The sequence below is a fragment of the Vanessa atalanta genome, chromosome 23, assembly GCF_905147765.1.
Source record: "Vanessa atalanta chromosome 23, ilVanAtal1.2, whole genome shotgun sequence".
NCBI classification, from domain to species: domain Eukaryota; kingdom Metazoa; phylum Arthropoda; class Insecta; order Lepidoptera; family Nymphalidae; genus Vanessa; species Vanessa atalanta.
The window spans coordinates 3,475,655-3,488,285 of NC_061893.1; the positions used below are offsets into that span (position 1 = coordinate 3,475,655).

At 30.8% G+C, this 12,631-nt stretch overlaps 2 protein-coding genes across 2 annotated transcripts; both read right to left on the minus strand.

Moving 5' to 3' along the window:
* Window positions 1-359: 359 nt before the first annotated feature.
* Window positions 360-2,533, minus strand: LOC125073133. The gene is made up of 3 exons (XM_047683837.1): window positions 2,396-2,533; window positions 1,707-1,965; window positions 360-706 (listed from the first exon to the last, which is right to left on the minus strand). Exons 1-3 carry the CDS (start codon window positions 2,531-2,533, stop codon window positions 360-362), a joined length of 744 nt encoding a protein of 247 aa, XP_047539793.1.
* A 618-nt stretch (window positions 2,534-3,151) lies between these two features.
* Window positions 3,152-4,526, minus strand: LOC125073134. Its single transcript, XM_047683838.1, has 3 exons — window positions 4,395-4,526; window positions 3,813-4,065; window positions 3,152-3,492 (listed from the first exon to the last, which is right to left on the minus strand). The coding sequence occupies exons 1-3, from the start codon at window positions 4,524-4,526 to the stop codon at window positions 3,152-3,154; spliced, it is 726 nt and encodes a 241-aa protein (XP_047539794.1).
* Window positions 4,527-12,631: the final 8,105 nt, after the last annotated feature.

A 12,631-nucleotide genomic window follows, 5' to 3' on the forward strand; every position in this document is an offset into this window, starting at 1 on the left:
TATAAATAAAATTATATACATACATATGTTATAATGAATATATTTTTACTTTGAGCCTCGATCACTTGAATACTACTCAACATATCGGTATGATATACATTGTGCATAGATGTTACATATATAGGCTAGTATAGAATATAGTGAAATATATAGACATATTATATATAACAGATAATAATAATCGTACATATACATAGTATAAATGTAATATTAATAATATAATAAATAAATGTTATTAAAAAATATACGAAAGGAAATTTAAAAAAAAACAGTGAAATAATGGCGCATCACACATTCACACACATACACGCGTAATAAATTAAGATTCTTAAATAAGACCCGTCTACTTATTGTTAACTTTACTGTTGGTACGCAGAATAAGCCAAGCTATTCGCTTCGTTCCTGGAGCGTGACCAGCCACCCTCGTAGCCACCGTGACCAGAGTGACCGTGCTCCTCATGAGGAGCTGCCCAGACATGTTCTTCTTGAGCATGTTTCTTAGCGAGGAGCGCCTTGATGATAGCAATGACCTTGGCGATGAATGCGATCTTGGCGAGGACTGCAATCTTGAAGACTGATGCAGCAATGACTAAGAGGGCTATGACCACAAGGGCGACTGCCTTAGCTTTAGCCAAAATGGCAAGAGGGATGAGGAGCTTGAGTTTCTTCTTCAGCTGCTTCTTCTTCTTACCACGACCTTCATCAACTATTAAAAAAAAATTACACTGTTAATATCATTAACTTAAGTTGAAAAAACTTAAACATGATTCACATATATAATAATTTAATTCTTTATTAATAAATTATTTAACGAAATGCATTAATCAAACGTCACTGAGATTTTTGGTCAGAGATATCTTATTTTAGCTTGCACGTGACATTGGCGAAGTAATCAAACTTAAAAAAAAAAAAAAAATTAAAAATATCAGAGTTAAAATAATTCTTACATCGTCATCGTAGTTGACAATATTTATCTTAAACAAATTTAAGTAAATAAATAAAACAGATTTATTCATATCAGATACAATCTGTGAGGAATATAAAAATTTGTAAATTGGTTCTGAATACGAAATGAGCAGTTGTGTCGGAACGAGAATATAAAATGTTAATTGACTGGAGACTTTAAGATAAAAAAAAAATGGAGAGATTTTTATATTCGAAACCAGTATATTTGGCACACTTAAAAGTCATTTCTCGACGCATTTCACTCTTACGCAATTAATTCAACATATATGTACGACAAAAGACGAATCTTCGTTTAAACTTCGTTTAAAACTATCTGACATTTTGAAATTGAGATAAAATATTAAAAAAAATAACGAATATTTACAATGTATTCGTTCAATTTAATATCAAGCGCTTTACTTATATATAATTGTTTATCTACTTGGGATGTCATTAAAAACAAAAGAGAATCGGCATTATCGAATAAAAAGATTTTGAAAAAATCGATTAAAACAAAAGTTGATTTAATCAATTGCAAATCGTCTTTTTGAACTCTCTCTTTTATTTTTTACATCGATTAATTAATTACGTAATCAGTAAAAGTATTTTGGTATTTAATTCAAATAAATTAAATTTTCTTGTTATTTAATAATATATGTTCATTAAATCTAATTTGAATCAAAATTTTGATAAAAAAAATATCTTATTGGTTAATTTGTTCTTTCTATAATAAAAAGTTTTTTTGGATATATTTTACATACCGTCTCCAATAGCTCTGGATCCTTCTTCTTCTTCATCATCATTACCAGCCAAGCTGAGTTCTAAATCGCTTTTTTGCAGCAAATCTGTAGTACTTTCCCAGAGTCTCTCATTGATCTGTTTGTTCCTGATTTCAGGTTCAGCAGATAGAGCTTCGTAACTCCTGGCTTCCTTTGGACCGTTATTGTATACTGTTACTCCATCGATTATGTTCAATTTACGAACAGTACCAAGTCTCTCGGTTGCTTTGAGTGCGTGTTCCTGTCAAGAAAGAAATCGTTATTTAATAAACGTATCTTTTACCCATTTTTTTTTATGTATAATCGTTCCAAATTTAAAAAATCCATAATGTAGTAGTGTTTTTTTAAAGACTAAATATAACATATTGTTCATTATTTTTACTGTATGTTTTTTTATGTGCGATTTAATAATTCTGACTGATTCCAAAATTAAAATAATACACTGATCATTCCATCATTAAATATTATAAACAAATAATCGTAACCAAAGATTGAAGACTTAAATTTATACTAATACTTTACACTATTCAATATTTTAAGTTTGACACACGTTACTACAAATAAAATCTATTTAATGTTCAAACTTAATTTTATCATCAGAAATATTATAATAATCAACACTGATATAGATACTGTCTCTGGAAACACTTATTAACGAAACACTTAATTACCTTCAAGCACAAAGTTAAGTCACTATGCATGCAATTCACAAAATTTCCAACAACCAATTTAAACACTGAATCTTCTTGGGCTATTGGACTGGACCAAGTCACCGCCACTACACTCAAAAATATCACGAAGAACTTCATGACTTTTTTTTTTTTCGTTCTGGACCACGTACTCAAGCGAAACGAATTCGACTGTGTTGATCGCTTGATTGGTAACAGTTTTTTATCTAAATTGTCCCCACTCTTGAGTTTCCGCGTATTAACATTTTAAAGTAATCGATGCCTTAAACAGCCGCAGATGATATTATGCCATAGTGAGTGACATAGTTATTCTTTCATTAATATTAATTTTTTTAGGATAGCGCACGGAATCGTCATTCTTTAGTCAACGTTATGCAAAAGATGTCAAGTTAGGTGAATTAAAATATTATTTAATATATATAAAATTATTCTGTTATCATTACTTTAGTGAAATAAATTAATAGTGCGATTGAGATTAATAATAATTTATCTTATGTTGCTTTGTTTTAATAATTAATTTTAAGTAATTTATAAAAGTAAATTTAATTATTTTACTTTACATATGAAAATAATAAGAGGATAGTAAATTAAATAATTTTTTATAAAGATTTAAATTATTTTATTTGACATAAATTAAAATAAATTAGACTGAGGTACTTATATGGCAATACAGACATACCGAAATAAATATTTCACACAAACACACACACGCTCAACCTAAATTTTTGTAAAACGAAATTAATTTAATTGACCTGCGTAGGCCATACTTTGGGCGTCGTTGACTTTTCTACTCCAACCTTGGGCTGGTTCGTATGAGTAGCCTGGGTGCTCTTCAGCTCCTCCGTGATGAGGCGAATAGCTGATTGCACCTCCAGATGATCCAGAGTTATTCTTAGACAGAAGTTTTCTGATGAGGCTAAACGCGCTCATAGCAAATGCAATCTTTCCTAAGAATACTGCCTTGATGGCTACAAAAGCGATGATGCCGAGGAACAGAGGAATTAATGCGGCAAGTTTCAGCTTCAAGAGAAGGAGAAGGGGCAGGATCTTCTTGATCTTCTTCTTCTTCTTACCGCGACCTATGGAAAATATTATATAATAATATAAAGAGAACGTAAAGGTTTTAAAAGAAAATGCAGTTTAAATTTGTTGGACAGTTTTCAACAAAAGACCCTTCAGGTAATAGGTAATGTAGTTGCACCGTGCAAATGGGCTGAGGAGAAAGCACGCATTGTTTAACATACGTTAGGTTTTAAAACTATTTATTTAGGAATATTCTCACCACGAACTACAACATCTTACGATTGTTGTTTTCTAACGTTTCACTTATAAAATATTATAAGTCTCTATTTACTTAAGTCGAATATAAACATGGGTATTGAAAAGTACTGATTCTTACCTTCTTCGTCTAAGCCTCTGGATTCATCAGAATCTTGAGAAAGGCGTAATTGCAGTACGTGGTCATCCAAGAAGTCTCCAATGTTGTTGGCAATTCTTTCATCAATTTGCACTTCCCTTGCCTTCGGATCTTCAGACAACTGTTCGTAGCTACGGGCTGATCGTGCTGATCCAGTATTAATCAGCGTCATACCCTCGAATAGGTTTATATCTTTTGTAACGGCAAGTCTTTCCGTGTATTTTAAAGCTTTTTCCTAGAAAATAGATAAGGCGGGTTTTATTAACTATATTTTAAACAGATAATTTTGTTTGAGTGTTAACTAGTAGTCTATGTTTGTAATCAATGTCAATTACTATTACTTTGAAAAAGATTTAATGAAATCACTTGACGAATTACTATCCAAGCTCATATTTACAACTTATGTTAAAAAACGTAAAATGTTTTATTTGTATGAATGAAGCAAGCCCGATAGATCGATTTGTTTTTATTGATTGATGAAAATCAATCAAATCTAACGATAACGATTTGAAAGTATATTTTTTATTGAAATACACAACACTTGGACACTTTATCACTAATCACCTTTAAACATAGCGATGTATCTTTATCGAAGCACTCCGAAACTGCACCGACCAAATTCTCTTCTATGCCACGTTCCACTGGGTTACAATGCACCGATGCCAGTAAGGCAAGAACACCGATTTTCTTCCACATTTTTAAATATATTCTTATCACCAAGGCTGATACTGCGACTACCGACGCTTGGTTCGTTATGGTATCTTCCAAAAAATGTGATGGAATATATCCTTTGACCCCCACTACGGCATTGAGACTAAATGACGTAAAATATGTATGCACCGTTTGACGACATACGCTAACTGGTGGCGTCGTAAGCGTCGTACATAAGGATAAGTAGAAAAATAAATATTGAATGTTAGAAAGCGAAGTTTGTTCGTACCAAAAGTTCTACGCACTCTTATGCTATGCCGGTGTAAATTAAATGAAAGAAAAAGTGCGATTGTTTGAATTTTCGTATACACATACTAAACACCATAAATGGTCTTCATACGAAATTATCTCGTAAACATCAAACAAGAGAGACTTGAATGGCTTGCGTAACACGATCGAAGCACATAACGCACTTGGCATCGCTTACGCTGGACCACTTGACATTAGGAGCATTGTGCTCAATTTTATTACGCTGTTGTAACATTTGTTGTAATACAATACGGTGTATTTTTCTGTAGACAGCTGCTTCGATTTTCAATTTTAAGAAGCAGTTCTTTATTCAAATTAAAATTCAAATACGAATTTTAGAATAAAAAAATAATATACAGATTAAAAAGTGAAATTTTATTGTTCACTCTTGTATTGTATCTTCCTAATTTTATATGCTAGTTATTTTTTAATACGTCTGATTTGAGGTCACGATAGTCTATGAGACAAAACCGGTAAGGATAGTAGCGGTTAACGAAAACTTTCTGTCCATCTGTCGCTTCTTAATAATATTCGGAGTCATAATAAAAACCTTTATAAAACCTTCGATCGATATCATAGTTTTTATTTGAAAACGAATTAACAAAGCGAAAAACACACTCAATACGTCTGTATATTTTTTACTAAGGCGGTCATATTTATTAATAATATTCAACACATATTATTAAGGTTACATTCTAGCAAATCTTAAAGCCAGTTACAATATATTTTAAATCAATTTATGATACAATTATTACAATTAAACGTAAACGATGTGGTCATTTTGTTAGTTTTAGTTGATTTACTTATTTGTATTTAAAGGTTATATATAGGTTGTGTTCCGGTTTAAAGGTTGAGTGAACCTGTGTAACTACAGGCACAAGGGACAGAACATCTTAGTTCTCAATCTTAATGGAACATGTTGTTATGTCTATGAGCGGTGGTCACCATTTACCATCAGCTGGTCTACTTGAGCGTTCGCCTACATCAAATCATAAAAAAATATCTGTTATAAGCAGATCTTTTGATAGGACGTTTATTAGGATTGGTTAAAACATAAATTAATCGTACTATTGTAATTATTATTATAATAAAAAAAATAAAATTCATTAAAAATCATTTTAGCTTCGTCAATAGAACTCTATAAACTATAGACAAAAAAAAAACAATAAAAGCATGATAAACAATACAATTCGCTAGACTAACAGTAGTCCTAAAAGAAAAAAGAAAATAAACAATTACTTTTTTTTTTTTTCATTACACAAGTAATGAAAAGCTTAACATTTACCAATATAAGACTCATAAATAATATAATGGCAGGGATATAATAGGACTTTATTTAGACATACTTTCCTCTGCACTTACGTTATTATTCTAAGTTAAATTATCAGCTAAAATAAATCATTCATTTATTACTTATAGTAATTTATAGACTTTGTATAATTTTTTTTACGCATGATAACTTAGTGGATGAGAATATTATAAAATCCGTGTATAGAATTGCATTGTGATGAGGATTTCATTAATCATAAGGTGATCTGCAATATCTGGGTTCGTTCGTAAAAAAAATACATTTTTTTTATTATTAGCATTAGCAGCCCGTAAATGTCCCACTGCTGGGATAAAGGCCTCCTCTCCCTTTGAGGAGAAGGTTTGGAGCGTATTCCACCACGCTGCTCCAATGCGAGTTGGCGGAGTACACATGTGGCAGAATTTCGTTGAAATTAGACACATGCAGGTTTCCTCACGATGTTTTCCTTCACCGCCGAGCACGAGATGAATTATAAACACAAATGAAGCACATGAAAATTCAGTGGTGCCTGCCTGGGTTTGAACCCGAAATCATCGGTTAAGATGCACGCGTTCTAACCACTGGGCCATCTCGGCTCTTACACAAAAAAAATACACCGTACCTAAAGCTGATTATGTCCGTTCCTTATGGTAACCTTGAACTTATTTCCGTAAATACTATAATTTAAGATAGGAATTAGTTCTGTAGGCAATGTGACGTAGTTCTTTTATAATATTAAAATAAATTTGGTGCGTTCTAACTGTTTATGTTACGCGTCGTTATTATAATCAAATTGCAATTTTGTTCAGCTGCTTATAAAATTATTGTTCTGCGTCTAGACTTTCGGTATTACCAATTAACACAGTACTTATACAAACAAAAATCTTATTATAAATTAAATAAAATACAGTTATTTTTGGATAATAAGTTAAAATTACTAATTTGAAGTTAAATAAAACAATTTGAGTGCTATGATTATGATATTTTTATACAAAATAGATAACAGATATTTTTATGCAACATGGCCCTTATCTATTATTAATAATATATTATAATATTAATAATTAAAAATGGCCAATTTAAAAAATTAATCCTTCTTGCAAATTTTTACCCACATCTCACATATACTACGCAAGTAAAGTTATTCTATTTATTCGTGTTTAGTGTGCGTGTCTCTGTAAAATGCTTAATGAGATTCTTGACATTTTTACTTGTTAGAATCTTCATTTCTAAGCGGTGGCATTTTGTTTTAATTTGAAAGAGCTTTCAATTAGCGCTTTACAAGCGCTTTTGGCTACCTATGACACATTTCTAAACAGTAATACCTTGTATTGTTTTGTGAGCCAGTAAAACCAAAAGTACAAGACATAACTAAGGTGTACGGTGGTAAGGCAACGTAAGGGATTGTTAGCACTTCTTAAAGTGTCAATGTCATGTTGATTTTACTATTATAAACTTACTATCTTAACCTTAAGTATGTAATAGAGTGGAATACAGTAAATAATTAAACATTATTTATAAATGTACATACATATTACATTAGCACCCTGTAAATTCCCCATTGAGGAGAAGGCTTGGAGCAAATTCCACCATGCTTCTCCAATGCGGATTGGTGGAATACACATGTGGCAGAATTTCGTTGAAATTAGACACATGCAAGTTTCCTTACGATGTTTTCCTTCACCGCCGAGCACGAGATGAATTATATACACAAATTAAGCACATGAAAATTCAGTGGTGCCTACCAAGGTTTGAACCCGAAATCCACTGGGCCATCTCGGCTCATATAAATACTATAATCTTGAAATGTCTATAGTGAAATGAGTAAAACTGCAAGACGATTCGATCTCACTTCGTGAGATACGAAGTGATTTCTTACAGACTTGTGAAATGTTGACAACTGACTTCCAGTGATACGCTATTTTGATACGTGATCCTCTAAATTTTGTAATTATCATAGTCAATATACACTTGCGTTCTCCGGTGAGATTCGATTTTCTTGTTATAGAATTGCCATACTGAGTCCGAATGAGATTGAATTAATGTTACATCAAAACCATCATTAGGCTTTCCGCTCAGGCTTCGTTTCATAATAGATATTTAAATTGGCTAAATAACTTGTTATATAAAATTGATGTATAATTTTTTTAAACATAACGTATATCTAATGGACCGTTTTACATCCGAATCTTGTTAATTTTCTGTTAATTTGTAAGCGAAAGTAGTTTTTTTTCGGATGTAGAGAGCTAGTATAATTTTACTTGATTTTTTATAGTCATATTATACAACATATTCAATGATTATTATTATGTATGTATTATTTATCATTATGAATCTTTAATTAAGATAATTAATTTATTTTGTTAAAGATAATTTACCGACAACAATTCATAGTCTTTCGTATATCTTAAAATAAGGTTCCAATCGATAAAAATACAACTGCTGTCTTCTCTTTAGTCGAAGGTTTACCACGCAGACAAGCAGTCAGGTGTGTCTGGAGTGACGGGCGCTCCGAAGCATTTAAATTTATTCCAGTTTCCGGATTAGACATTATACATTGTTAGTTATCTAAATATAGTCAAGTGAGGTCGACGTCTATAGGGTCAGATAGATATTCAATAAAAAACATTACGGTTAGGAGCTAAGTTGTTTTTTAATTTTATATACATACTTTAAATGCCTTAAATTAGTTATTTTCTTCTAATTAAAATATTAAAAAAATAATAATTAGTGGACATTATATAGGAGCACATATACACCTTGATCTGTAATGAACACATTTTATTTTATATACTATATACATATGTACAAATAAACTTTAATAGGCAGACTGGGAAATGAGCCAACTGTTGGTCAAACATCATTTGGTGAACACATCGTCAATTTGCCACCAACCTTGGGAACTAAAATCTTATCTCCCTTATGTCTGTAGTTACTGGCTGACTCACCCTTCAAACTGGAACAAGCAAGTTATTATACATCCAGTATTATATCAGCAGTAAGTAAGTAAAATATACGGCCTGTATAAAAGCACCGGCTTCCATCTTGTGTACAGAGAAATCATGATTTATTAAACAAGTTACAACCCTTTAATAATAAATTTAAGACAGTAATTTCGAGCATAATTGAAAAAAAAAAAACAATTTTGTCCATCGGCACTTGGAACCTTAAATTTAATCAATGGATTTCATACAACTCAACGCCTACTATAATTCTTCACGGCATCACAACCTTTTGCATACGACTTTCACCGTCAGCGCTTTGACCTTTACCAGAATGCAAAAATCACGTATTAACTTATCTCTTCTCTCTTATTATTTAGAAATGTAATCGTATTATTATACACAATAAATGAGTCAGTAAATCTTTTGTTGGGCAATGAATATGGTTCTAATAAAAGAAATCCAGAAAGCGTTAATGATTCCTCCGTTTCAAATTTAAATGAAATTAAAAGGAACGCAAAATGTTCTTATACAATTAGTCAGTTCATGGTTAAAACACCCGCTGATTTTCTTTCGCCTGTTCTTCTTCGGTCAGAGTATTTTATTATGTAATGCTTCTATATTGAATAAAGTACTTTGTTTTGATTTGTTTTACTTAGACAGGCTCGCGTGGGCAGGTATCACACTTCCGCTAAACCCTCAGGAACCCATTAAGTCAGATTTAACGGTTGTCTTGCCTATCTACCAGAGATATATATTTTAAACCGTGATTGCTTTTAATTTAAAATTTAATAAAACCTCGGTACACGCTTTCGCAATTTTAATATATGGCATGACAAACAAAAATTCACTGCCCGAATGTCACAAAGAACCTTAGGAAAATTATTTATGCAATTTTAGACACAAATACCATATAATTTGAATAAAATAGGGCTTAGTTTGTCCTACACGAGTAATCGTAAGTCCGTTCTTCAATATATGTTTTATTTTAGTGTCTTTTATTTGTATTTTTTGTTAATTCCTCTCACATACAAAGTCAAAGGGTAAAGATAAATTATTTCATATTAAAAACGTCTATTAAACATAGATAATGTTGTCATTTAACTTATCTTAAAATACGAGCTTTGAATTTAAATAGCTGTTCACTTTCTTTCTTTATTTATATTTTTTTTATAAGACAAAAACATGTGTTTAAAATATTTTAATTAATAAATCACTACTGATGATATATCTCTAGTGATTTTATGATTGTGCTAAGTAGGTATAATTAATAATAATTAATTCGCATCAATAAAATGACAGTCATAAGTCAAAGTCTAATTAAGAAAATTTAACATCTAAATAAACTATTCGATAATCTGTTTAAATCGATAATTATTATAATAATTATATCTAATCATAAATTAATATATTTTTTTTATTTAATTATATAAGAAAAAAAGCATTTTACTATTTTGAGGAGTCAACAAATCAATAAAATAATTGCAAAACAAACACAACAGGTATCAAAAATTTTAATGTTATTTTTAAACCCAAAAAAACAACATTGGCTGTACGCTTATCTGCCTCGAATAAAATAAATGAATGTTACGAAAAAAAAAAAAAACAAACGTCCTTTGACAGTAAACAATTAAAAAACGCCTTCAACTATATTTAAAGTCAAGTTCATAGACGAATGGCAATGAATTATTATAAAACGATGAAGTAATGTTACAAGTGTATTGTGAACGTAACAGACACACTGACGTCGTCGGAACGAGTGAAAGGTTTGATTCCTCGATCGTGAATTACGGGGTCAGGTTTTCGGTGATGACGCAATCGATTTCAAGATTGAGGGTTTTAATTTTATTAATTTAAGCATTGGCACTATCAAACAAAAATGGCTGTATATTTTTATACCAACGCCATAATAGGAACGCTAAAAAAAGTTGCATTGCAAAAGCGCGACGACGTTTTAATATTTAAATATGTCTTTATCGAAGCATATACGACAAGTGAAGTTATAAGGAATATTTAGTAGGAAACTTAATGTAAGAAAACAAGCGTGTTCGAATTTCAAATGTTAATTAGTAATCCTTATCTAACTTTTTATTCACAAAAATTTCTAATTCATTGAATTAATGTCGCCAAAAAAAATATTTAATTTAATTATTATACAGTAAACAACGATAAAGTATACAAATAATTTGCGATATTAATTTTGTCAATAATTTGTCTTCTAACATCCGCCATTTTAGATTTTTAATGTCAAAGTCTGTAATGTCACTTTAGTAAGTCAGAAGAACAAAAACTCTGCGTAATATAAAACAAATTCGCTTTACGATGTCTGGAAGATATTTTAAACTACGCAATGGATTTTAATGCAGATATCATAAATAAACAAAGTTATTCAAGAGGAAGGTTTATATTATAGAAAAGATTAGAGGAGAATTTCAACTTTCCTAGCAAGAAAAAATAAGGTTTTTTTATGTTTGTTTTTCAATCTAAACGTTGTATATAGACGTTTATTTTACTCATGCGAAGTCGCGAAAATTAGCTAGTACACCATAAGATGCTCAAACATGCAATATATATAACACATATACATATATATTTTTCCTTGGTGTTAGTAGTAATAAAATATTCGACTAATAGGTATCGAAATTTCGTTTCTTCTGACCGCTTTTTTTAAATGATTTAGAACCGAGTCGTAGGCATAAGAAGGAATTCATTTCTATTCTATTGATAAATATTTAGAAAATCATTAAGAAACCGGGTCACTAGGTCCTATGAGTTATACCTTAGCTTTCTATTTAAAGGGATTCTTAAAAAGTGATATCACACGCACATAAAACATTAAACACTTACATGCGAGATATAACATAGAAAAAAAAGATCTAAACTTTTTCTTTCTTATCTGTTTTACACATACGAGTACGTTACTCGTATTTAAGTATTCGAAATTTGAATTCTGTTATTTTAAATCTGTTTTTTTTTTGTTAGTTCAAAATATTTTTTGACTTAAGCTTAAATCATTCAACACCTGTAATCCTAATATAATTACATTTGTTTATTTATTTCTTAGTTAAGCCTTTATTGGATAAAGAGATACAGACATACGATACTAATTACCTGACACACACCCAAAATCGATGCAGAAATTGACTTTTTTTTCATTGACTTGTAAGCTTGACACTTTATCATTTTATTTTTATTTTAACGAGGTATTTGAAAACCATAATATTATCAAGTCTTAAATTATCAACATGATAAGTCAAATCGTGACGTGTTCACAAACATATATAACAGCATCTAATGACCAGTTTCATTGTATTAAACAAGTATTATTAATTTTTATCGTGGTACGAAATCTTACTCAATTCATACTAATGAAAGGATGGCAAGAGCTATTTAGGGTGACGCCTACTACGTAATGTTGTTTCGTAAAAACATTCCATTGAGAGGAAAGTGGTAGATGATTCAGAAGCACTTGGCGAACGAGAATTGACCTTGAAGACAACGGGACTTTATTGTATCGGAACACACGACGCGATATTTGACGAGTCGTTAGATATTCTACGGAACAGTAGTAATTAATATTGTTCGTTCTTTCGTGTTCCGGTTTGCAGGGC

Excerpts from the sequence above, each read along its gene's own strand:
- LOC125073133 (XM_047683837.1), bottom strand. The coding sequence starts at position 2,533 with ATGAAGTTCTTCGTGATATTTTTGAGTGTAGTGGCGGTGACTTGGTCC. Across the intron at positions 1,966-2,395 it reads ACTTAACTTTGTGCTTGAAG|GAACACGCACTCAAAGCAAC; the intron begins GTAATTAAGTGT and ends CTTTCTTGACAG. Across the intron at positions 707-1,706 it reads ATCCAGAGCTATTGGAGACG|TTGATGAAGGTCGTGGTAAG; the intron begins GTATGTAAAATA and ends TTTTTTTAATAG.
- LOC125073134 (XM_047683838.1), bottom strand. The coding sequence starts at position 4,526 with ATGTGGAAGAAAATCGGTGTTCTTGCCTTACTGGCATCGGTGCATTGT. Across the intron at positions 4,066-4,394 it reads ATACATCGCTATGTTTAAAG|GAAAAAGCTTTAAAATACAC; the intron begins GTGATTAGTGAT and ends TCTATTTTCTAG. Across the intron at positions 3,493-3,812 it reads CAGAGGCTTAGACGAAGAAG|GTCGCGGTAAGAAGAAGAAG; the intron begins GTAAGAATCAGT and ends TATTTTCCATAG.